The following is a 27,452-nucleotide window of genomic DNA, read 5'->3' on the forward strand; positions in this document are numbered from 1 at the left end:
CGGTTGAACTTGTACATCGTGTATTTTGGGCTATTAAGGGAGTTAATGTGAAGTATGATGATGCAGGTAAAGAGCAGAAGTTGAAGTTGTGTGAATTGAAGGAGCTACGGGAAGAGGCATATGCGTGTGCTTCGAAGTACAAGGATGGCATGAAGCGAGCACATGATGACAAGTTAACGACGAAGGAGTTTGTTGTGGGCCAAAAGGTTTGGCTCTACAATTCAAGGCTCAAGTTCTTCCCCGGGAAGCTTATGAGTAAGTGGAGGAAAGTTGGGAGATGTTACTATCGAGGACCCGAAGGATGTGTCAAAGTGAACGGTGAATGACCATCGCCTTAAACCGTTTCTCGGTTGTAATGAAGAAAAAGAGGTGCAAACATGGAGTTGGTAAGCTTCTTGGCGAGCGTTCCAACTTACGAGGTCAATTAAGGATCGGTAACACTCTTGTAGAGTTTTGTATATTTTCATTGTTTGGTCCGTTAGTGTTCTTTGTCTTATCGTTTTCGTTTCGTACTAACGCCTTGATGTGTGAAGTTCCAGACATCACGAACGGGTCATGAAGATGTAAGGTATGTCTTAGTCTTGTTGTGTGTATTGGGGACAATACACGGCTTTTCGGGGGTGGAAGGAATCGTTAAACGATTATTTGTTATAGATATAAAACCCATAAAAAATTTCCAAAAGATTTTTAATAATTTTTAGGAATTTTTCTAGCCTAGGTTCCATTTATAGAAGTTGCTTGTTTTTGCCCATATTTTCCTAAAGAAACTGAAAAATTAAAAATTAAAAATTAAAAAAAAACTGAAAACAGGCTAACTGGCTAAGTGTTGGCGACGGGGCATCAAGCCGTCGCCGACAGCTTGTGTAGAGTAGCGTCGGGTGTGTGTCTTGCGTAGACAGTGGTTTTGAGCGTCGGAGGTATTATTCAGAATCAAGGGGCGTCGGCGACGGGTCCCCAAGCCGTCGCTGACGGTATCGTTTTTATCAGCCGACGCTGATTATTGTTTAGTGATGCATCTCGAACCAAACACCTCCAAAACCCGTTTTTAAATGACCCCATAGCACTTTTGACCACATATTCGACCCGGACATTAAACTTAAAAAATCTTGCTCAACGGTTTAGCATTTTTTGGTTATAAAATATATAAATTCAAAATGAAATAATCGTGGGAAGATGATTTTGGGTGAGAGTGAGGTGTGGTTCAAAAGCAGATTGCATGAGAGATCAACACGTGGAAAAGTATAATGTATATAATTTTGGAGGTATTAAAAAAACATTGACCACGTGCCACCACACCGACAAGAGTGACAAATAATAAACCCAATATTCGTTTGATTATAATATTTCATATATAGTAGTAGTCTCGCTATTCTATGTAGATCAAAACATTTGTTGATTTTTTATTTGAATAAAAAACGAGCTTGAATTTGTTAAGTGGAATTTTTTTTAACGGCCAATAAAATTAATTTCAAGCATTTTATGGGCAATCGATGGATCAAACGGAGTACTCTGAGAGTAATCCAAGTCCATCACTAATTTTGGAGAAAACCCGGTAACCCATCGGCCCATAGACACGACGGTGAAATTACCGGTAAAACCCGTTTGGCTCAAGGATCGAACCTAGGTTTCCCTGGGTCTCCTATCATTGCCCACCAATTCCTCACTCTGCACCAACTGGGAGTTTAATTTGCATCTTTTAAGAGAAATCCAAGCATTCCACCACTTGATCTAGATCATCCGCAATTTGTTAAGTGAAATGAGCTTAAACTTACGTATAACTGAATGTTAACTAAATTAACCAAACTTTTTCTTTTCCTAAAAAAAGCAGAAAACTGAACTGTTTGTAACTAAATGTGATGAGTTATATAAAAAAAACTAAAACCTAAACATAAGCAATAAGTTCAGCTTTAACTCATCTGAATGGACTCAACTCATAAAGGTGATGAGTTATATAAAAAAAACTAAAACCTACACATAAGCAATAAGTTTAACTTTAACTCATCTAAATGAAATCAACTCATAAAGGTGATGAGTTATATAAAAAAACTAGACATAAGCAGTAAGTTCAGCTTTAACTCATATGAATGGAATCAGCTCATAAAGGTGATGAGTTATATAAAAAAAACTAAAACCTACACATAAGCAATAAATTCAGCTTTAACTCATCTGATTGGAATCAACTCATAAAGGTGATGAGTTATATAAAAAACTAAAACCTACACATAAGCAATAAGTTCAGCTTTAACTTATCTAAATGCTTATCACGAGTGATCGCTATTCGCTAGTGTATAATGATGTCCTAAAACTAGGGAGGGGAATGCGTCGATGAGATTGGTATCGATAATCCCAGTTCTCAGACCCGATTATAAAACGGTTTTTCATATCTATCATTTTATTACGTACACCTACCTACATGTATTGGGTATGCCTTAGTTTAGGGCATGTTTGACTAAGGGGTTGTTTGGTAGCCTCTGAATGGTCATTAAGAGGCTACCTCTTAATGGAACCATTAAGGATTTTACCAATGAGAAGGTAGAAGAATGTGACATGTGATGATTTACCATTCAGAAGTTATCTCTTAACCATTCAGACTTGAGGTTACCTCTTATTCATTCAGAGGTTTTAAACCATTAAGAGGTAGCATCTGAATGGTCATTAAGAGGCTACCAAACAGCCCCTAAGCTTTGTGAAACAACTTATTAACTTACTGGATTTCTGGAGAAGTTAGTATAAAATGACTTATTTACTTATTGGTTTTTTCCCTCACATACACCCTTATTGCCAAACATTATTTTAGAGTTTATAATTTTTTAAAAAGCCAATAATTTAATAAGTTGTTTTAAAAAGCTTAACCAAACATGCTCTTAATATCCATGTGGATGCCCTTTAACAAAAGTGAGACCTTTAACTAAACTAATCTTTAATAATTATAAAATTTTAATTATTTTAAGATTTAAGAATTTCAACACATTATTTATTATAAAAGTCCAATATTAATATAATCTCTTTTTTTTAACGGCAAATTTCTCTTATTCCTATCGTATATGGGACTTGAATTCAAGATCTATCTCGTGTTTAAAGAATTTGTCTTTACCAATAAACCACCACCTGTTGCTATTAATATATTCTCTTTAATACGACTAACGGGTTCAGTAAACAAAAACAAAATATAGTTCGAGTTCATGAATTTTAAGCTTTAACAGTTACTGGATAAGGTTGGCCACAGGTATTATTTGTCATTTTAACCCTTCCAACACTTCTATATATACCCACTCATAACTCACTCAAAAAAAAAAAATTGTGTTCACAACCTTTCTCCGTCAATTTGACCTGCTAATCGCCGGAAAAAAATGGTTGTATCGGTGCCGTTGACTGATCCGACGACTCAGCTGAACTTACCACCAGGGTTCCGGTTTTACCCGACCGACGAGGAGCTCATGGTGCAGTACCTGTTTCGCAAAGTCGCCGGGGCTGATTCTCCGCTTTTGATAATCGGAGAAGTTGAATTGTATAAGTTTGATCCATGGGAATTACCGAGTAACTTTTTTGTTGTTGCATTTTGATTACATTTTAATTTAATTAATAGTTGTTTTTTGTTGCATTTTGATTACATTTTAATTTAATTAATGTATTAGGTAAGGCGATGTTTGGAGAGAAGGAGTGGTACTTTTTTAGCCCCAGAGATCGGAAGTATCCGAACGGGACTCGACCCAATCGAGTGGCTGGGTCAGGTTATTGGAAGGCAACCGGAACCGATAAGGTGATCATGTCAGGGACCCAGAAGCTCGGAATTAAGAAGGCGTTGGTGTTCTATGTTGGTAAAGCTCCAAAAGGGTCCAAAACGAACTGGATCATGCATGAATATCGGTTATCAGAGTCCTCAACTAAGGACAATAGCGGCTCACGGGTACGTCGTCCTCATGGTATTTACAGAGTGGTTGTCGACGTGTATGTATTATTCATCGTTTATTATTTTTATTACTTATTTACAGTTGAGCCGCAACCAATACTCAGTGTAGTTTGTTTTAAACGGTGAAACTTCTCTATATAATATAGAAACCGGTCAACAACTAACTAAAAAGTCCACAATTAAAGTTCCCGTGGGCAGAAAAGTTATGCAACCCAATTTATATGTTATATAAATATTTAGGCAAAATAATTATGTGTGTGAGGGAGGGAATTCTTTAAAATTTTATAATTTTTGGACGAAAAATCGGAAATTTTACACGTCTAACCGAAATATTGGAGGGAGAGGGGGGGTGTCAACCCCGGTATCAACTAAGCTACGCCCTTGTAAAAAATTACATCTTTAACATTGAAATCAAACCATCTCTCCCAACTAAGGTTACAAAATTTGGATCTATTACTAATCCCGTCTTCTGTTTTTATTCTGTTTTCTTTTTTCGCAGTTGGATGATTGGGTGCTATGTCGGATCTACAAGAAAAATTCAAGCACTGAGAAGATGACTTCAAGTAGTCCGACGACCGAGCTGAGCCACAGCTCTCCGGCAATGTCATCTTCGTCCAACGGCCTCGATTCATATCCGGACGACAAGTTTCTCAACTTTCCAACCGACGAACAAGATCAGAAGAGCGACATTCAGAAATTCAATTCTGAGAACGACGACTGGATGAGTGTAGGTGCATTCGCTTATCCAAATCTGATCAACAACAACAACAACCCCAACCCGCTGAATTCGACTTCCGTTGATCCGACATTCGACACGCAGATGAAGTTTGTTAAATCGCCGGACGATGAAGTTCAAACCGGAATCCGAAGTCAAAGGATGGAAAACTCCAGTTATCTGATTTCACAGGGTTTACTAAGCACAACCGACCCATTTGCGATTCGGTACCCGACCCAACAGAGCACCTCGGGTTATGAACCGTGATAATGTAACCGCAAAAGAATGTTGTTAAATAAGTAGATGGTGTTAAATGTAAATAGGTGGGTTTTTGGGGGGGTGGGATGTAAATATTAGAAGTTTGGTGAGAAATAGATAATTTGTTTGGTTTAGGATGAGTGGTATAATGTGGATGGTTAAAGAGTGCAATCTCCTGTTACTTTTTCTAATTTTGTGTTTCGAGTAAATTACCTTAAAAAGCTATGTGGTTATATCACTTTTACTATATTAATTTAAAATAAAAATTTTTAACATATCTGTCTCCATAGTCTCTATAACTAACTATTTTGGCCCTTAAGTTTAGAGACCATAGGGGCCAAAACGGTTAGACTTAGGGGGCAAAATGGTTAGTTATAGAGACCATGGGGGCAGATATGTTAAAAATTATTATTTTGGGCTAATATAGTAAAAGTGATATGGCCCCAGGGGCCAAAAACGTAATTTACTCTTGCAGGGCCGTCTCTGAGAATGATATAAAATTTTTGGGCCTCGTGCGAGACAAAAAAATTGGGCCTCCTCCCTATAATATAAACTCATGAATCATATATCAAAAAGCCACAATACGACGCTAATTGTGATAAAATAAACAAAACAAAAATAGTGTAGCAAACTGATTAAACTTACTTACTTAAACAAATCGTAAGACACTCCTAGCGTTTTTGGAAGTAAAGCTCTCGATCAAGTATTTATAATCCTTACCGATTCTTCTTTATGTTTCAATGTATCACAATTATCCATATTCATAAAGTAAAGTGAATGCACAACTCAAATTAGCATTGATTAAAAACAAGAAATCCTAGTTTTATCTTACAAATAGATTGATACACCTAACATTAGTTTAAACACCCTCTGAACAAGCAAAAATAACTAACACTTGAATCTTCTTTAGCAAAAAGAATTGTAATATATGTGTAAACATATCCAAATTAGTTTGGCAACACGAACCTTGTCATACAAATAAAATAAATAGAACTAGATACTGAGTTCCTCTAAGTTTATATTGTAAATGGTTAAATAAGAAACGAGAAATAAAAAAACCTACAAATTTAAACAAGTAAACATGTAAAATTTGTTTTGTAAATTGTTAAATAGAAGAAAAAAATCAAACTTACAAATTTATGAAGGCCTAAATTTAAAAGTGAAAAATCAAAACTAAAACTAAAAATAAAAAGTATGAGTTTCTACCGGTTAATAAAACAAGCCTAGAAAACAAAAGAAATTTAGAAAAATTAGAACACAAAAGGCTTCATGGTGGGACTCGAACATGGAATGTTCAGTTTATCACATAATTCCGTTATCCATTAAGCCAAAGAGAAAATTTGTCTATAGTTTTCCTACATCAAATTTATATATTAAAAACATATATATTTTTCAAACAATTTTGGGCCCCTAGATGCTTTGGGCCCTGCGCGGTGGCACCTCCCGCACAGGCCCAAAGCCGGCCCTGTACTCTTGTGTTTATATATACCTAGTGAGATTTCCTACACGTTTTGTGGCGGGATTTTGGTCAGTATCGGTTGTTTTATTATAGTAATAGTACACTACTTGTTCATGGTATAACAATCAACATGAGTTTTACATTAATCGAAAATCACTAAAATTTTTTACATTGATCGAAAATTATTAAAACGAATGTCGATAGCGATTTTGGTGTTCGGTTCATCATGGCAAAGAACCAAATATATCAACTAAATTTGACATGTTAGAATACAACTTTCATCAAATCGTAGTAAAACTAAGCATATCACAACGGTACATTCGTAATTTTATAAAGCGTTATATTACATTACTAAAAAATAGAACTTTCTATCGAATAATAGATAAGCACGTCGCAATGATATATTCTGAGTTGAATAGAACGTTATATTACATTACGAAAACATAAAGTCGACATAACTTTGATAACATGTATGTTTCTGCTTCGACCACTTGTAAATTGCTACTCAAAACTTGATTTTAAGTAAAAATTTAGATGTAGACATTATTAAATATAGACGTATCGCAACGGCATACCCAAAACTTTATCCAACATCATATTTAAAACGTATAAGCGAAAAACAAAAAACAAAATATTGTTAGAAGTTATTGTAATAATAAAGAGTTAAATGCCATTTTAGTCTCTTTGCTTTGGTCCATTTTGACAGTTTAGTTCAAAAGTTTGAAACGTTGCCATTTTAGACCAAATATTTTCAAATGTTGCCATTTTAGTCCAAATAGTTTCAAATATTGCCATTTTAGTCTACTAGATTAACTTCATCTATTTTTTTTTGGTTAACTAGAAGGGGAATTCGGTCATATTTTATGTAATTCTGTTAACTAAAAGGGCAATGAGGCCATATAAAATGACCGAATTGCCCTTCTCGTTAATAGAAAAATGAATGAAGTTAATCCAGTGGACTAAAATGGCAACGTTGGAAATTATTTGGACTAAAATGGCAACGTTTCAAACCTTTAGACTAAATTGGCAAAATGACTCAAAACTCAGGGACTAAAATGGCTTTTAACTCGATAATAAAATATTGGGGTAACATTGTTAAATATTAACCAAGTTTTTAATATGTTCCACTAAAGTTATTTAAACTTTTTTTACGTTTCAAAACTAATTCAAGTTTCATATCTTGTTCTAATCTTACGTGATTAGTAGGTTATCAAGTAACCTTATAATGTGTCGGGTAACATTTCATTTATGCATATGTGGATTGCAATTATAATGACATGGCTTTTCAATTAAAAAGGTTAAATTAGAAAATGCAATGTTTTATTAAAAAAATAAATTTCTTTATTCTTTAGCCTTAGAAAATAACAATTCCATTAAACCTGTTTTTTCAATTCATCAAAGGGAAAATGCCAAACTAGCATTTGACAAAGATTCTTTTAAAAATGGCAACCTCCTGCGTCAATGGACAGACTCTTCCGCCATGCGATGCGTCCAGGCGTGTGAAAGTGACAAACTGGAATTTGTACTATTTTAACAAAAAATGTGACGAGTCGAGGTGTAGGTTAATTGACCATACCAAAGTTACGGTTTTGATATAGCTTGCATCATATAATTTGTAATTTCTTTGGAAGGATGATGGAACCATACTTTTGTTTGATTTGGTTAATGTTGCAGCTCTCAGTGTAGAGGATCGTGATCGTGCTGGCCTTGTAAACGCCTTAAAGGTTGTTTCTTTTGTTCATGATTTGTGCTATTAGTATCATGTACAAGTTTCGCTTAATAAGAGAAGCTGTTGTGGTGTTACAATTTCAGTTGAGTTACAGGCAATCACACTTAAACACCTGTAAGTAGTAATTTTTTTGAACAGTTTAATTTTTGTCACCAACGGTATTTGAACCCACACGGCCACACCACATGGAAAAGACAATGCCTTGTCCAACATTTTAGTACCACTAGGCTATGCATTTATAATTTAAATTTTGACTACATTATACTATAATTGTTGAGTTGTTACATTATACTATAAGGGGACCCGGGGCGGTCTCCCTATTTACGTGATACTATAACGGAATCTTGCTATAACGCGTTAATCCCGGCCGCCGCTCTCCCTTCAACGCGTTAAACTTCCACGCGTTAATCATTTTCGTGATGGTGACAACGCGTTATGGTTTATTTTTTGAGTGGAATTGTTGGTTGGGGGGAAATTGTTGGGTGTGGTGATGAGTGATGACCACCCCCACTAAAAATGGTTGTGAGTGATGGAAAAATGGTCAATGACATGGCGAAACTTGATTGGTGCTTGTGAGTGATAAATTCTATCACTAGTGAAACCACCCCTAGTCCCCTAAGGTAACAATCATCTGTATATACATAATTGTTGAGTTGTTAACTCAACAATGTATTTTGCCACGAAACAGTAGAAGGTAAATCTGTAGCTTAGAACCGTTGTTTGACCCATTTACAAAGGTTGTAACTTTGACCCATTTACTAAAAATGTCTAACCCTCGTAGTTTCGTTGTTGATCTTGCTTACAATTGAAGATGCTAAGTACCTTATCGTTATAGTCTTTGTATACATAATTTCTGTTTAAAATTTCTTAGATTTGTTTGTAGCATATCGGCAAGTGCCGGTACACAAGGCGATCCCTTTAACCTTGCCTTTATAAGGTACATTTTAGCGAAAACTATTGTTTTTACATGGTATAATAAATTGACAAATTGACCGTTAGAAGAACGATTTTTAGCGTGTTATTGTTTTAAAATTTTTGGTTTAATTACTAACATAGATTTTGATCCTAGAGGCCTTGCTACAATCTTAACTTCTGCCAGTTCACCTAAAAACTACTTTTTTGTCTTATACCCTTTGACAAGATATATTACTAAGAGCTTTTACCAACATACAAAATTACTTAAAAGAAAACAGTTGCTTCAAAATTTGCTTTATTCCTAATTTATTTATTTTTTACACACAATCTTTTTATAAAGTTTTTTTTTTTGTCTCATACACTATACAAAGATACTAACAGTTGCAAAAAAAAAAAAAAATCTCTACAACTTAAGTCAAAATGTCTTTCAAACCACTCTCTACTATCAAGAAATCAGAACAGCAGAACCCATACCAATAGTTTTTGCGAATGTGGTACCCAAAGAAATAGATGTTAACCGCAATGTGTTCATTAAAGTTAGAGGCTTAAAAAATGAGTATTCAAAATCATCATAAAGGACATGAATCCATCGCTAAACACGGGGTCTATTCTAAAATGGGAAATTGTGGAGTCGGGTCAAATATAGTACGTTTGGTTAGTAGGCGTCGTCGCAACACACGGCAGGAAAAGTTGTAGTTAAATTTATAATTTAACTTGATGAATTTACTTGAGTTTGTGTGAGAAATTCTGAAATTTTGGTGCGCTCTATTTAACTTGGGCCTTTAGGCATGAATGGGCTGACAAATATTTTGCTGAAATTATTTAAAACAAAGTTGACACTTAATAACATGATCATCTAATTATCTGAATAGTTGAAAACTGAAAAGTAAAGCAAAAAGATTATTAAGTGCTAATCTAAAAGGTCATGAGCAATACCCCACTTGCTTTATTAAACTAAACACCATTAATGTGATCTTGTTTGGTATATTTTGGTTCAATGACCCACCTTTTTATTTTTATTTTTGTGTTTTCTTCAACCTTTTCTTTTATTTGTTTCTCTTTTTTTTATCTGTGTGTTATCTACTACCTAATAATAATTGTTCGCTCTTAGTTACATTTTTCCATTTGTCAAAATAAATAAGTTGACATATTTACTAAACAACAATTTTTAGGTTTATCAAATATATTTTGGTTTTATCCTAGACAATTTTTAGGTTTATCAAATATATTTAATTTGTATCAAATATATTCACATAATTCTAACATTAATACCGTAATCCTATGCAAGAAATATTAATATGTTAGGTCACTTGGTGGGGGGTCGTCCAGTCCCGGCCTGGCCCGGCGACGCCCCCAACACCATTTCCAGTGAGTCGGCGTCGTCTTGGACAGCATATGGGAGACGTTGAGGACGGAGCGCATGTGGACAAAAATATAGCCATTGACAAACGGCTAGAACTTAAATTTTTTTTTTTTCATTCACACTTTATAAATATATACCCTTTATTCCCACACTTTTAACCTAAATCTTTTCAATCTCTCTCATTTTTTTTATACACCACCATATTTTTATAAAATTATAGGCATGTCTTCTTCTTCATCGTGGTGTTCGTCATCTTCGGGTGAGGGCGAATTATTTTTTGTGAACTTCGCTATGCACGCAGCACAAATGATCATGGAGGATGAGAAGGAGGAAGAGGAAGAAACGTCGTCACAACCGCAAACTAGGGCAACCGCCTTAAACCGAGACTGATAAGGTATTTAAATTTTTAGTGTAACTTTAATTTTAATAATGTATATAATTTTTTTAGTGTTAATAATGAATTAATTTTTTTTTCGTTGTTAATATAGCTGGCCATGATAGTTAGTGGCTGATTATTTTGCCGACGAACCTGTGTACACATACGCGATGTTTAGACTTCGGTTCCGAATGAGTCGTCGACTGTTCTTACGTATAGACAACTTGGCGCAGTCTGATCCATTTTCACACTTCGATACGATGCTAGGGGTCGTAGGGGATTTACCACTTTACAGAAATGTATGGTGGCCATTCGCCAACTGACATACTGGAGGACACCTGATTCGTTGGACGAGTATTTAAGGATGTCCGAAAGAACTTCACGTGAATGTTTGCACAAGTTTTGCGAATAGATCGTGAAGTTATATATCAAGAAATATATGCGGAAACCAAACGCCAATGACGTCCGAAAATTATATCAAGCACACGAAGAAAGGCATGGTTTTCTAGGAATGCTCGAAAGCATTGATGCATGCACTGGCTGTGGCCGAACTGCCCAACTGCTTAGCAAGGTCAATATACTCGGGGCGATCATGGTCATCCAACTATAATACTAGAGGTTGTTGCGTCACAGGATCTCTGGATCTGACATGCTTTTTTTGGTCTGCCTGGTTCACATAACGACCTTAACATCATCTACCAATCATAGATATTTGACGATGTAATAGAAGGAACAGGTCTAGACACCAGTTTTACGGTTTCGGGGGTGGAATACAGGCGCAGTTACTACCTTGCGGATGAAATATAACCAACGTACTTTACAATCGTTACAACTATTCCGCACCCGACAAACGATAAAAGAAAGAAATTTGTCAAGTTTCAAGAGGGGCGAGAAATGACATTGAACAGTGTTTTGGGGTTCTACAAAAGAATGGCATATCATTGAACATCCAGCACGTTCTTTTACATCAGAGGTTGCGAGATGAATAATGCTTTAATGGCGGTCATGCTTGGAGTATCATTATTAAACGGGAGTCTCTATGGGTCGCTTGGGTTCATTCTTATCGGTTAAAGGATAGGAGTCTGATGTGTGGTTGAAAACCGGCGTTCGTTAATGTTTAAGTTGATGTTTTTATTGACTTTTAATCTTGAATAGCCTACTTTTAATTAGATTTGTGTTTTGCAGGTTTAATGAAGTTTAAGGAGCTTTTCAGGAGCTTTACGGATCACTGGATCGAAAACCGGAGCATCGGAACGCATTACGGATCAAACGGGAGCGGAACAAGCAAAATCTGAAAATGAAGTTTCGAGAACCCGTCGCCGACGGGTCCCAAGCCGTCGGCGACGCCCTCCAGATAAGCCCGTAGGCACATGTTTCGCGTAACCAGTCAATTAGGCCGTCGGCAAAGAAGGGTTTTAGGGAACCCGTCGGCGACGGGGTCAGGCCCGTCGGCGACGGGTGATGGTTTTTCGAAACACGAATTTTGATGAATTGGGGGTCAAGCTCGAATATTATTGGCTCTCCTTCATTGAATTCGGGAGTTACACACTTTGGGGAGTTTGAATCTTGTTCTTGGAGCCTTATTCACCAACTATTCCATCGGGAATTCAAGTTATCATCATCTCTACAACCGAATCACCATAAAATCCCCAATTCCTCCATTAAACCCTAGTTCTTCATCCTTCATTCACACTCACCATTCTCACCCACAAACCCCAATCATCCATCATTTCTTCATCCAAGCAAGCTTCAAAGATGAATCCTTCCGCGTTCCAAACATCCGGTGATCAAGCTTCTTCAACCATGAGCGGCTAATCATCTCGGTTTCACCCCGGTGTAGGTAGTTGTTAATTCTAGGGTTTCGAATTGTTCTTGTTTTAACTTAGTGACAATTTGTATTTTATTTTTGAAACTCTTGATAATAGTGTTACATTTGTTGCGAATTCGTGAATTGTCGAGCGATGTTAAAAGTTATGACTTCACGAAACGGTGATATGTAATTGTGCATTATCATTGTTAGGATTTACTTGTGTTGATTACAAAGTGTCTTTTTGTCCGTTCTTTGGAGCGTTGATAGTTAGTAGCACCTAAGTCACGGTACACTAAATCCGTTAATCAAATGCATTTGAGTTGAAACTAAAACTTGTAGAAATCCTAGTTTAGCAATTACCGAACCTGGGTGTGATTCCTTTTTATTATTATTGTTCTCATATCAAAATTTCTTGCAATCATTAAGTAGTAGTTGTTAATTAAGTAATTCATCTCCCGTAGTTCAAATTCACATCTTTTTATTAAACAAAAATACAAAAACACTTTAGCAATCTTCATAATTGTGACAAGTTCTTATAATTCAGTCAAATCCATACACAAACCACATACTCTTCGTGGATCGACCCCTTACTACCACTAACACATTGTTAAGGGTAATTTGGGCATATAAATATTATCTTTGACCGGAGCGCGACACTCCGATCAAATTTTGGCGCCGCTGCCGGGGAGTGCGTGCGCTTTGTGTTTGGATATTGTTTGAATTTTTTGTGATTAACTGTTTAACTTGTTTAGCTTTCTTTTTGTATTGTCTTTTTCCTTGTTACGCGGGGTGTGTTACTTGTGCAGGTTACAGGTAGTGCATGCGTACACGCAATTCCGGGAGGACTTCACCTCTAGTCTACGAACCGGAAATTGAAAGGCTCGCAAGAAGAAACCTAGCAAGCCGGTTAGAAGCAACTCTCGCTTCTAATCAAACCAACCAAACACCACCACTCACACCGACCATTGAAACCGATTCAATGGCAAACCACAACTCCAACCAAGACTTTAACCCCAACCAAAACCTCAACCCAAATCAATTCCAATCCCGAGGAACCTTTTATCCCGCTCAAGAACAACCGGGTGGTAACACCAACGCAAGACCACCCACTCCACCTTTCCGAAACCAAAACACCAACAACACCCAACGAACACCTCAACAACAACCCCTTCACCGACAAGCATCGTTACCTATCAACCTTGATGTTCGGAATGTCAACTCCGATCGTAGAGGTAACCGTGATCGCGGCAATCCCGCGAATGAAGACCCGTTTTTCAACATCGACGATTTAAGGAATGCAATCCCCGATGACGAATCGTATAGTGTTCCCGGTTATCAATCGCCGGAACACGTAAGCATTCATACGGAAAATTCGGAGGACGGGGGGGGGGGGGGGTATTACGATGATCGAGCTAATGATGATGAAGATTGGGGTTACGTGAATAGGGGAAACGTCTACAACGCTAGAAGGTATGACGATGAGGAATATGGTTATCAAAACGCCAATTATGTTGGGGACGATGAATACGGCTACGGAGGTGGACGAAACGATGGATATGGGAACAACCGTCAACCACAAAACAATAACCAACGGAACCGGAATGATGGGTTTTACAACAACAATAACAACAACAACAATGCAAACCCTAATCGGATTCCTCGTTTTGTAGGAGGTGGCAACCCGAGGGAAAATCGAAGAGAGGATCGAAGAGGTGAGAGAAGGGATAATCGAAGACCGGTCGATCAAGAAGTTAATGGGCCACAACGTCGTCAACAACCTCCACGGGGAGTAAATGACCGTTTCCGACCGATAGTGACCGAGAATAATTCTCCGATAGTATGCGAAAGGAGGATGTTTGATTGTAAACCGCATTACATCAACATACTTCCTCACTTCAATGGGAGATCCAATGATGAGCCGTACACACATTTAACGGAGTTCTCTTCCATTTGTGACACTATTGGGGGGCATAATTTCGCACTAGAGGAAGTGAAGCTTCGGTTATTTCAATTTTCGTTGAAAGATAAGGCAAAACAGTGGTTCCTCACACTTCCGGCCAATAGTATTCAAACTTGGGAACAAATGCAACAAGCATTTTTGGATGAATACTATTCCATGGCCAAGACCGACGATGCTAGAGATGAAATTCGGTCGTTTCGTTAACTTTCGAGTGAACCGTTACATGAAGCATTTACCCGATTCAAAGAGCTAATGAGGAGATGCCCACATCACCAAATAGAAAAATGGGAGTTGGTGAAATGCTTTGTACGGGGTTTGGATGATTCAACTTGGAATCGGCTTGAGACGACAAGCAATGGCACCCTCTTGAGCAATCATGAGGATGATGATTGGGAATTCTTGGAAAGGATGAGCAAACGATCCAAAGAAAAAGAATCGGCCGATAGAGCAAAAAGACATCCAGTTTCCCGGTCACTTCCCGATCTTGATTCCAAGGACCGGATTTCCACCTTAGAACGGGAGATAGCTCAACTGAAAAAGAAGAAAGAGGTGAACGCGGTTCAGTTTGCGGTTTGTGAAGAATGTGGGGATATTGGGCATGCGACCGAGCAATGTTCAATGGGGTCGAGTGGTTACACCGAAGAAGTCAACCAAGTGTATGGAGATAGAAAACAATATGACATGAACTCCAACACTTACCATCCGGGTTTGAGAAATCACCCCAACTTTCGGTATGGCAATGCTTCAAATCAAATGAACCCGAATTTCCAATCGGGTAACCAAGGAGGAAGCGGGTCATCATACCAAAACCGCCAAGGTGGTAACCAAGGAGGCTACCAACGGAATTACAACCAAGGGTACCAAGGTGGGTACCAAAAGAATTACAACAACCAAGGCGGTAAAGGAAGTGGGTCAAACAACCAAACCGGTGGTGATGACTTGAGTGCCAAGATGGATGCTTTGCTCAACATGCAAAAGGAGACTCACAGTGATGTCAAAGAAATAAAGAAGGCAAATGAGATCCGAGATAAAGCACACGAGGCATTGGCGAAACAAGTGGGTCAACTAGTGGAAGAAGTGGCCCAAATAAAGGGAGGCATGGGGAAGCTTCCAAGTGACACCACCATGAACCCTAAGCATCAAGGGTCGAGCTCGAGAAACACACGTGAGGTACCAATTAATAAAATTACTTTACGTAGTGGTCGTATTGTTGATAGTGGTGTCGAAACACCACCACCCCAATTTGTTGAAGGGGTGGTGGACGATGCGAGTGAAGATGAGTGTGAGGATGGTCAAACGGGTCAAAATAAAAATGACTTGAAAAAGAAAAACAACCCACCCGTTGGGACCATCCCCGTCCCTAAGGCTAAGGAAAAGGGTGTGGAGGCTAATACCGCCCCTTATCCCGAAGCATTGAAGGGACCGACGAAGAAGGTTGTAAACAAAAGAGGTCCACAACAAGAAGAGTTGTTGGAAATTTTCAAACAAGTAAAAATCAATTTACCTCTTTTGGATGCAATTAAACAAGTACCGTCGTATGCTAAGTACTTGAAAGATTTGTGTACCCAAAAACGCACTCACAAATTTCCAAAAAAATTAGATTTAACCGAAAACGTGAGTTCGATTCTTTCGGGTGCACTTCCACCTAAGCTTCAAGATCCGGGTGCGCCCATCATTTAAATTCAAGTGGGTGATTTTAAAATCAACCGGGCACTTCTAGATCTTGGTGCTAGTGTAAGCATTCTACCGGGTAGTTTGTATGACCAATACGAGTTTGGTCCACTTCAATCGTCAAACACTACCGTGGTGTTAGCCGATTTGACACCCAAACTACCCCGTGGAATTGTTTCGGATGTGATAGTGAAAATCGAGGATTTTTACTATCCGGTGGACTTTCTTGTACTTGATTATGTGGCCAAGGACCCAACCAAACAACCTACGGTGATTTTGGGTCGACCGTTCCTAGCAACTGCAAATGCTCAAATTGATTGTAGAACGGGAACGGTTGACATGACATTTGGAAACCGGAGGTTGAGGTTGCATGTTTTTTCTGGACTTATGAGCCCTCCAGTTGATGATGAATGCTTTATGGCAGACATTGTTGACACGTGTATACCTCTTTGCGACACAGTCGTTTATAGGGAAAACACAATGGAGGATTGTTATATGTTTGACAGGTCACAGGTGGAGGTGGAGCAAAGCATGGACGAGGAAGTGAGGAGTTTAGAGGTGCTTGCGGTTAGAGAAGGAAAACCGACATGGACGCACCAAGTCGAGAGCTTGCCGGAGAGCATTGATACTAAATTGAAGCCGTCTTTAGTGGAGCCTCCGGAAGTGGAGTTGAAAGCATTGCCGAAGCATCTAAAGTATGGTTATGTTGGAGAGGGCAATACTCTCCCGGTTATCATTGCATCAAATTTAACCGGAGAGCAAGAGAAAAAGTTGATGGAGGTGTTGGTCACCAATCGGGCGGCGATTGGGTGGACCATTGCGGATTTGAAGGGTATTAGTCCCTCGGTGGTGATGCCCAAAATCATCACGGAAGAGAATGTGACTCCCGTTCGAGATGCACAAAGGCGGTTAAATCCGAACATGCGGGAGGTTGTGAAGAAAGAAGTGTTGAAGTGGCTTGATGCGGGTATCATTTACCCGATCTCGGATAGCCAATGGGTGAGCCCAACACAGACGGTTCCCAAGAAAGCCGGTATACAAGTCGTCAAAAATGATGCAGGTGAAGAGGTAGCTACCCGGTCGGTAACCGGGTGGCGAATTTGTATTGATTATAGGAAGTTGAATACCGCAACTTCCAAAGATCATTTTCCTTTACCTTTTATTGATCAAATAGTTGAGAAATTATCGGGGCAAAAATTTTATTGCTTCCTAGATGGTTATTCCGGTTATAACCAAATTGCCATCCATCCGGAAGATCAAGCAAAGACTACATTTACATGTCCTTACGGTACCTTCGCATTTAGGCGGATGCCGTTTGGATTATGTAATGCTCCCGCCACCTTCCAAAGGTGCATGATGAGTATCTTCTCCGATATGGTGGGAAAGTCTTTGGAAATCTTCATGGATGATTTCTCAATTTTTGGATCATCGTTTGAGACTTGCTTGGACCAACTAGATAAAGTGTTAAAAAGATGTGTTGAAACTAGTTTGGTCCTAAGTTGGGAAAAGAGCCATTTTATGGTTCAAGAGGGAATTGTGTTGGGGCACGTGGTGTCAAGTCGTGGGATAGAGGTTGATCGTGCTAAGGTACAAGTCATATCCACTTTACCGTATCCCACGACTGTTAAAGGTGTTAGGTCATTTTTAGGTCATGCGGGGTTTTATCGGCGGTTTATTAAGGGTTTTAGTGATATAACGAAGCCTTTACGTAATTTGTTGTTAAAAGACCAACCGTTTGAGTTTAATGAAAATTGCCAAAATGCTTTTAACAATTTAAAAGAGAAGTTAGTGGAGGCCCCAATCTTGCAATCGCCAAATTGGTCTTTACCCTTTGAGATTATGTGCGATGCAAGTGATTATGCGGTGGGGGCCGTGTTGGGACAACGGGTTGACAAGAAACCCGTTGCCATATACTACGCAAGTAAGACTCTTTCGGATGCACAATTGAACTACACAACCACCGAAAAAGAGCTACTTGCGGTGGTATATGCATTGGATAAATTTCGGTCTTATATATGGGGTAGTAAAGTGATTATTTACTCTGATCACACTGCAGTTAGGTACCTCATGGAGAAGAAAGATGCGAAGCCGAGATTGATCCGATGGGTGTTGTTGCTCCAAGAGTTTGATTTGGAGATACGGGACAAGAAAGGCATTGAGAATGTGGTAGCGGACCACTTGTCCCGGTTGATGGTAGACGATGATCCGAAAGCCTTCGAGATCAATGAGTCTTTCCCGGATGAGCATATAATGAAACTAGATAAATTGCCATGGTATGCTAACATTGTCAATTATCTTGTTACAGGTGATATGCCGGCACATTGGGATAGACGGAAAAGGCAACACTTCATGTCCCAAATCAAATACTATCGGTTGGAAGAACCACATTTGTGGAAGGAGTGTGCGGATCAAGTTATATGGAGATGTATTGATGACGAAGAGATTCCGAGCGTGCTGCAACATCTACACTCGTTTGCATGTGGTGGTCACTTTAGTGGTCACAAAACGGGTCATAAAGTGTTGAATAGTGGCCTTTATTGGCCTACTATTTTCAAAGATTCAAACGAGTTTGCCAGAAATTGCATAGAGTGTCAAAAGTTAGGGGGTATCTCAAAAAGGGATGAGATGCCCATGCAACCAATCCTTGTAGTCGATGTTTTCGATGTATGGGGTATTGATTTCATGGGCCCATTCCTAAATTCCTATGGAAATTTGTATATCTTGGTGGGCGTTGATTATGTGTCAAAATGGGTCGAAGCAATAGCCACCAAGACAAACGACCATTCTGTAGTATGCAACTTTGTCCAAACCAATATTTTCTCAAGGTTTGGGATTCCTCGTGTCATCATAAGTGATGGAGGATCTCATTTTAAAAATTTTCGGTTTGGCAAACTCTTAAAGCGGTTTGGTGTTGACCATAGGATTGCTACCCCCTATCACCCGCAAACAAGCGGGCAAGTTGAGGTGTCAAATAGGCAAATCAAACAGATTTTGCAAAAGACCGTGCGGGCGGACCGTAAAGATTGGTCAATTAAATTGAACGATGCTTTATGGGCCTACCGAACGGCACATAAGACACCCATAGGCACTACACCTTACCGGTTGGTCTACGGTAAAAATTGCCATTTACCCGTTGAACTTGTGCACAAATCGTTATGGGCTATTAAAGAGGTTAATGTGCAATATGATGATGCAGGTAAGGAACGGAAGCTCAAGTTGTGTGAATTGGAGGAGCTAAGGGAGACGGCATATGAATACGCATCTCAATACAAGGACGGAATGAAGAGAGCGCATGATGCCAAGTTGAGGAAGAAAGAATTTGAAGTAGGTTAAAAAGTGTGGCTCTACAATTCAAAGCTCAAATTCTTTCCCGGAAAGCTCCGAAGCAAATGGATGGGACCCTATGTTGTCACCCGGGTCGGACAATTGGGTGATGTTACTATCGAGGACCCGAAGGACGGGGTACGGCAAACGGTAAATGGTCATAGACTAAAACCATTTCTCGAGGGTAACGAGAAAGTGGATGCAAACAAGGAATCGGTAAGCTTCGTGGCAAGTTTCCCGGTTTATGAGGTCGAATGAAAAGGACCGGTAACACTTTGTGTAAAGTTATGTATATTTGTTTAATTGTTTGGGTGTTTCGAGGATTATCGTTTTCAATTCCTACTAATCCTTCTTGACTGTGTGAAGTCAAGACATTACGAATGGGTCATGAAGATACAAGGTATGTTCTTAGACTTGTTTATGTGTATTGAGGACAATACACGATTTTTTTGGGGGGTGGTAGGGCCGTTAACGACGTCCATGCTATGCGTAAGTTTTGTTTTAACTTATAAAAATCACAAAAACATTAAAAAAAAAAACCTATACCCGTCGGCGACGGGGTGATGACCGTCCCTGACGGGTTCTTGAAAACCCCGTAGGCCCTCTTTTCCCGTATCCAGACGGTTAACCCGTCGGCACCAGACCCACTTTCCGCAACCCGTCGGCGACGGGGTCCAGACCGTCGGCGACGGGCTTTCTTTTGTGAATCCGCCCAGCTCGTGCCTAGCTTAAAAAACTCGAACCAAATTAATATTTTTCACCATTAAACCTAGTCACAACCTCTATTGAACCCAAAGACCGAACCATACACCACTCTATCTGACTTTTGAGATCCTCTAACAATAACCTACCCTTTCTCATCTCATCTTTTTACTCTTGCAACTCCATCTTCTTCCCCAAAACTCTTCAACCCTAGAAATCTTCAACCTCCCATAACTTCCTCAATTCTCCACCAAATCCACTGATTTTCGGGTCCATCTTGGGTAATTTTTCAAGAGGAACAAAACCCCCAACACGGTTTTCATCAATTCTTGTTATTTTGCAAGATTTCTGAGCGTGCTACTTAGGGTTTTTGAAAGGGTGTTCGTCAAAGTTGCGTATTTGCCATCTTTTCTTAGTTCTTCTTGTTTAACAACAACAAAGGTATGGATTCTTCTTAAATTTATGCTTGATTATCATATGTTAATGTTTTTCTTCCGAAATTTTAAACTTTTTAGTTTAAGAGTAGGTTGTTGAGACAATGTATGTTATGCTAGCATGATTTTGAGTAAGATTAGTTGTTTTGGATGGAATTTGAGCATGTCATAACCATAGTGAAGTGATTACACTGTTATGAACATGATTGAACATGAAGATGATGTTGACTTTTGTTGAAAATTATAAGAGATTGTATGATTAACAGAAAATTAATAAGTTTATGATAAAGTGAGCGACTTTGGAAGTTTAAAGAGGTGATTTTACATTCACTTGTTAATTTAAATGTCAACATCATACCTCATGTTCAAAGTTTGGGAGTTAATGAAGGAGGAATTTATATTGATGTTTGCTTGTTTGTGATTGTAGTTATGGCGGGAGGAAAAAGACAAAAGACTACAGGCCAAGCTTCATCATCCGGGGTTGGTTCTTCTTCCGGTTTAATACCGAAGAAGTGGGAGCAACTAAGCTCCGTGGAGGAGAATGATGCAAGATTATACAGACAAGATTGGGAATGGGCAAAGTTCAGGGATAGCCAAAGTGCTAGAATTTGGGATGACGAGAAGAACAAACAGTTGTCGAGCTATCAAGATAAAAAGTTAGAAGCTAAGTTGTGGAAGTGGAAGATGGTGAATGGGGTGAACACGTTGGTTCCAACAAGGGTAATCTGTGAAAGGGTGGTGAACGTGGAAGAGTTTCGTCACATTGGGATTGTACAAATGTTTGAGCGTTTAGGATGGGAGAGCGTTCTTGATTGGTGCGAAGATAATACTTCCAGGATTTACTTGTCGGAAGTATGTGAGTGGTTGTCCACCTTGAGGCTTGTAAACAAGAATGAATCCCCTTCACAGTGGAAGTTAGTGGGGAAGACTACTCGAGGGAGCATGACGATGTCTTTCGAGACCATGAATCGTATTGCTCATTTTGACTCTTTGGGAGCACAAGCATATGACTACCCAACCATCGAGCAGTTTTTGGATAATCATTTGAACATCAATGATGGTGAGCAGTTGATAGATGTTATTTTACCGACCCACCAAGGGGGAGAAATGAAACGGAAGCAAATGTCGCTTGAGGGAAAGATTCTTCAAGGGATCTCGGTTGAGAACATCTTGGCAAGGTTTGGTGACCGTGGAGGAGTAAGAGTGAGTGATTGTAGGGTGGTGCACGCCTTACTGTATGGGACCCCAACACTGTCGTGGAGACATATAGTGATGATGAACACATGGGCTACCAGGGAGTCATCCCAGAGGCGTTTTATTCCGTATGTACGCCTCATTAGCGCCATGATTGTGCAACAAAATTGTTTACCCCCGGAATCACTATGGGTTTCTAAGCCGGTGGAGGAGTTTAATTTGGGGTACATGAAGAAGAATTGGAAGATCGAAGTCAAGTTCTCAGGAAACAAGTACGTTGTGACCGATGACTTGGGGAACAAGTATGAGATCCGTACTGCTGGAGCACCACCCGTAGCGGAAGAAGATGAGGAAATGGGGGAGGAAGAAGAGGAAGTTGAACCCTCCGGTGCACAAAGACCAAGGCAACGATATATGCGGCCACATAGGGAGATTAACGCAGAGGTGGCAGGTTTTGTGACTAGGAGACGTGTGCCCTCCTACAAAAATTTTGATAGGGGGCAACAGGAGATATATGACAATGTCTCCGCGTGTATCGGTGAAGGACGAGAATACAATCAGAAAAGAGAAACTTGGGAGGGGTCTCACGGATCCTCAATGCAAGAATATTGGGCGGCTCAAGGAGCCCAACGTGAAAGAATGAACAAGTTTATGGAAGAACAAGAACTGTTCCAAGCCATGCAAAGATCACACATGGAACAGTTAGCAAAGAATCAGGAGGATGAGGTAGCCCGGAGACGGGCATGGGAAGAAGCAGAAGCAGCCCGTCAACAGGAGGAAAGAGAATTGAACCGACGCCGTTGGAGTGCCATGTACGTCTCACAACAAATGGCAGTTAATAACGTCAAAGTGCTCCACGATCAGGAGCGGCACCATAGAGACTACCAAGCCGGCCTCCCCTATGCCGAGCACTCGGGGTGGACAAATTACTCCGACCTTCCCTATCCTCAAGGCCCATCCGACCCGACTCCACATTGGCCCGAAGCGGTAGGGTCTAGCTTCATCCCGATCCCGTACCAACCACCGCCTCAAGGGGAGCAAAGCCCCTTAGATAACTATAGGGAGATGTTCGAGGCCCTCACTAGTTATCCATACCAACCCAACCCGCCAATGGATCCGAACGAGCGATATCAGCGGTAGAGGCGAGGTATGTTTTTTGTTGTTGTTGTTGTATATTTTTAGTTTATTTTCGTTCTTCTCATTTTGATTATTTAAATTATCGCCTAGTTAAATGAACTTTGTGGGTGTGTTCCCTATATAACCCTCACGAGACCTACTCGTCCTCCCGAGCTATCGGGAGGTTTAAAGGGCTTGCGTGCATATGCTAAATGCCGTCGTGATTCCTACGAAAGTGAGTTAGGTTTGTTGTTGTTGTAAAATATTTTCCACATAAAATCAAAGTAAATTAATGCATGACTTGGTAATATGTTCATAAAAAAGGGTAGAACTAAGTGACTAACAAATTTTGATGGTTGTGAGAAGCATGCTTCTACACAAGGATTAGAATTTGTAGGTACGATGGGTTCGCGAGACAACCATTTCTATGAAGAGACGAAGGATATGAGCATCAAGCGATAAAAATCAGGTGCATGTGTTTCTTTTTGCTTTGATTGTTAGTTAGGAATAAGTGGATTGTAATATGTATTTTAATTTCCGGGGTGAAAAGTTGGGAAGGTTAGTCGTGTCACATCCCTTGTGCATTACTAAAACTCTAGTTCTTACACATTGAGGACAATGTTTACTTCAAGTGTGGGGATGGGGGAAAATTTCAAAATTTTTTCAAAAATGTCTTGTTTTCAAAGCAATCTAAAAAGCACAAGTAACCAAGTCAACGAGGGATGTCACAACCCATTTGGTCTTTTGTCATGGTCAAGTTCAAATTAATAAGCATAACGGGTATTTAGCGGGTGGTTATTTGGGAATAATTCTCCTAAGGAACTAGCAATTTAGGCATATCACATATCATACCCTTATACGTGAGGTTTGAGCCACTTATATATCATAGATTTACATTTACATGTTTCTTTGTTTGAGTGGACCATTAGTCGCGTATTGTAGAACTTGCAACTTTTGATACGTTTGAGACTATAGACCAAATACAAGCACGAGAATGATTAAGGCATTAGGTAAACCTTTTTTTTTCTCTTAAAACCATTTTTCTATCCTTACCCGAACAAATTCCTTAGTCGCCCATTTTGAGCCTAAACCTTTCGTTTGACCACCATATAGCCCATAAACCTTAAACCTTTTCTTTTTAAACCCGTGTGATGAAAATTCGATTATAGGAGTCGTATTTGTATAGTTATTCTTGATTGTTTGCATTGTAAAAAAAAAAGAAAAAAGAAAAACAGAAAATGTGTGAAAAAGAATTGAAAATTGTTGAAGAAAAACACAAAAAGAAGCGTTAGTAGTTGTCGAATAAAAGGGTGAAAGATTATTGCCCATATTTGATGTTTATAGTTTACTTTTGTTTAGGATAGTCTTTTGTAATAAAAAGTCGAATTTTCATCACTTTAGCCACTTTAAAAATATCCTATTTCCTACCCTTCGCCTAGCCCCATTACAACCCTTCAAAGACCTTTTGACTTGTGCTTAGTATTTGTGTTTGATAGTGGAGAATGATTGAGTTGCAAGCCTATGCGGGTACGTGTTCTAATCGGTTTTGAGCGATTAATTGTTGAAACGCTAATACATTATACATGTTAGCAAATTTTAAGCCGAGTGGAGAGCACATTGTGAGGGATATGCATGAGTTGTTAGTTTTACGGGCAAGTTGATCTTGGATAACCATTAGTATATGTGATTATTCACTTAACCGGTAAATATGTGAAATGTGTAAAGAGTTTGAACTTTTGTATGACAATAGACTTTAACCTCTGTCTCGGGAATGGGATGTGCATTTGTTGTTCGACCCACGTGAAAGTGAAAAACAGATTTGCTTGAGGACAAGCAAAAGACAAGTGTGGGGATGTGATGTGTGGTTGAAAACCGGCGTTCGTTAATGTTTAAGTTGATGTTTTTATTGACTTTTAATCTTGAATAGCCTACTTTTAATTAGATTTGTGTTTTGCAGGTTTAATGAAGTTTAAGGAGCTTTTCAGGAGCTTTACGGATCACCGGATCGAAAACCGGAGCATCGGAACGCATTACGGATCAAATAGGAGCGAAACAAGCAAAATCTGAAAATGAAGTTTCGAGAACCCGTCGCCGACGGGTCCCAAGCCGTCGGCGACGCCCTCCAGATAAGCCCGTAGGCACATGTTTCGCGTAACCAGTCAATTAGGCCGTCGGCCAAAGAAGGGTTTTAGGGAACCCGTCGGCGACGGGGTCAGGCCCGTCGGCGACGGGTGATGGTTTTTCGAAACGCGAATTTTGATGAATTGGGGGTCAAGCTCGAATATTATTGGCTCTCCTTCATTGAATTCGGGAGTTACACACTTTGGGGTGTTTGAATCTTGTTCTTGGAGCCTAATTCACCAACTATTCCATCGGGAATTCAAGCTATCATCATCTCCACAACCGAATCACCATAAAATCCCCAATTCCTCCATTAAACCCTAGTTCTCCATCCTTCATTCACACTCACCATTCTCACCCACAAACCCCAATCATCCATCATTTCTTCATCCAAGCAAGCTTCAAAGATGAATCCTTCCGCGTTCCAAACATCCGGTGATCAAGCTTCTTCAACCATGAGCGGCTAATCATCTCGGTTTCACCCCGGTGTAGGTAGTTGTTAATTCTAGGGTTTCGAATTGTTCTTGTTTTAACTTAGTGACAATTTGTATTTGATTTTTGAAACTCTTGATAATAGTGTTACATTTGTTGCGAATTCGTGAATTGTCGAGCGATGTTAAAAGTTATGACTTCACGAAACGGTGATATGTAATTGTGCATTATCATTGTTAGGATTTACTTGTGTTGATTACAAAGTGTCTTTTTGTCCGTTCTTTGGAGCGTTGATAGTTAGTAGCACCTAAGTCACGGTACACTAAATCCGTTAATCAAATGCATTTGAGTTGAAACTAAAACTTGTAGAAATCCTAGTTTAGCAATTACCGAACCCGGGTGTGATTCCTTTTTATTATTATTGTTCTCATATCAAAATTTCTTGCAATCATTAAGTAGTAGTTGTTAATTAAGTAATTCATCTCCCGTAGTTCAAATTCACATCTTTTTATTAAACAAAAATACAAAAACACTTTAGCAATCTTCATAATTGTGACAAGTTCTTATAATTCAGTCAAATCCATACACAAACCACATACTCTTCGTGGATCGACCTCTTACTACCACTAACACATTGTTAAGGGTAATTTGGGCATATAAATATTATCTTTGACCGGAGCGCGACACTCCGATCAGAGTCTTTGGGAGTGTCGGGTTCAAAACAACAGTTGTTGGAGCTGGAGGAAAATACTTCAGGTTAGACCGCTAACCTTATGTGTGGTCGAAGCTTGGCAATGGTAAATCCACTTCTGCTGGGTTTGATAAGTGATGCGATGAAGGTCCGCTTAACACTATGATCACTCCAAGAATGATAGTAAATGGAGGGTTCAGCCTAAATTCTAAAGTTGCGGATATTTGGGACAATGGGAGATGGTGTTGGCCGATACAATGGCTGAACCGAATCCCTATTCTAACCGGTATTGGCCCTTACAATTGTAACACCTCGAAATTTTGCGTCCAATAATGTATTGACACGTGTCATAAGTTTACACGTGGTATTAAATACTAATTAAAGGACTAAAGTTGACAAACATTGAAAGTATATAAATTCGAGGGTTAAAAATGTTAACGAGGGATAAATATACTGTACAGTAACCCTAAATGATGCTCGTACCTTCAAACGAATAAATCATGGATCGTATGGAACGAAATGCGAAAGAAAGTGAGAGATTACAAACTACAGGGGTTAAATGTGTCAACATGTTTAACTTATACCTCTGAGTGACCCTTTGACAAACCCGAGACTTTGTAACAGTAAATTACGCTTACTAGAATGTACTATATAAATTTCGCGAAGTTCCGTTTTAAAACGAGAAAGTTATGATCAAATTCGTATGCGAAGGGTTAAAAGCGTCAAACTTTGAAAGTTAAGACTTTTCGGGTGTTAATAAATTAACCAAGGGTTAATAAGTTGGGTAAAAGTTCCGAGGCCCTTATTCGTAAATAAACGAGGCCCAAAACGCAAAGTTATCCCTTCGAAACCGAAAGGCCAGGGCAATAATTACAAAAGATTTGAAAATCTTGAAAAATTGGTCTCAGGTGGGCCGCGTTAGCGAACCAAGCGATCTTACGCGGGCCGCATGGTCAGTAGAAGATATGGGCTTGTCAGAAGGATTCAGGCGACCCGCGTAAGAGTTAAGTGATCTCTTACGCGGGCCGCGTCAGCCCCCCAGTTACAGAAAAGTCGGACAGGAGCACTGTTTGCTGTTTTAACCGACTTTCTGAGCAATTATGAGAGCATGGGCGCCCCCTAAACGACCCCTAGCACTCAGGGACACTTGGTGATCATCCAAGAACACATGTAGCACTTGTTGTCAATGATCTAAGGACTTATGATTGCTATAAAAGGCCACATTGTTGCAACAAGTTCTTTACACCTCCAATCTGCCTTCTTGATCACTTC

At 39.3% G+C, this 27,452-nt stretch overlaps 1 protein-coding gene across 1 annotated transcript; it reads left to right on the forward strand.

Moving 5' to 3' along the window:
* The first annotated feature begins 3,282 nt into the window (after nt 1-3,282).
* LOC110898902 (NAC domain-containing protein JA2L) lies at nt 3,283-5,074 on the forward strand. Its single transcript, XM_022145755.2, has 3 exons — nt 3,283-3,537; nt 3,636-3,907; nt 4,410-5,074. The coding sequence occupies exons 1-3, from the start codon at nt 3,351-3,353 to the stop codon at nt 4,890-4,892; spliced, it is 942 nt and encodes a 313-aa protein (XP_022001447.1). The 5' UTR covers nt 3,283-3,350; the 3' UTR covers nt 4,893-5,074.
* Nucleotides 5,075-27,452: the final 22,378 nt, after the last annotated feature.

This window comes from Helianthus annuus, chromosome 13 (genome assembly GCF_002127325.2).
Source record: "Helianthus annuus cultivar XRQ/B chromosome 13, HanXRQr2.0-SUNRISE, whole genome shotgun sequence".
Classification (NCBI taxonomy): Eukaryota; Viridiplantae; Streptophyta; class Magnoliopsida; order Asterales; family Asteraceae; genus Helianthus; species Helianthus annuus.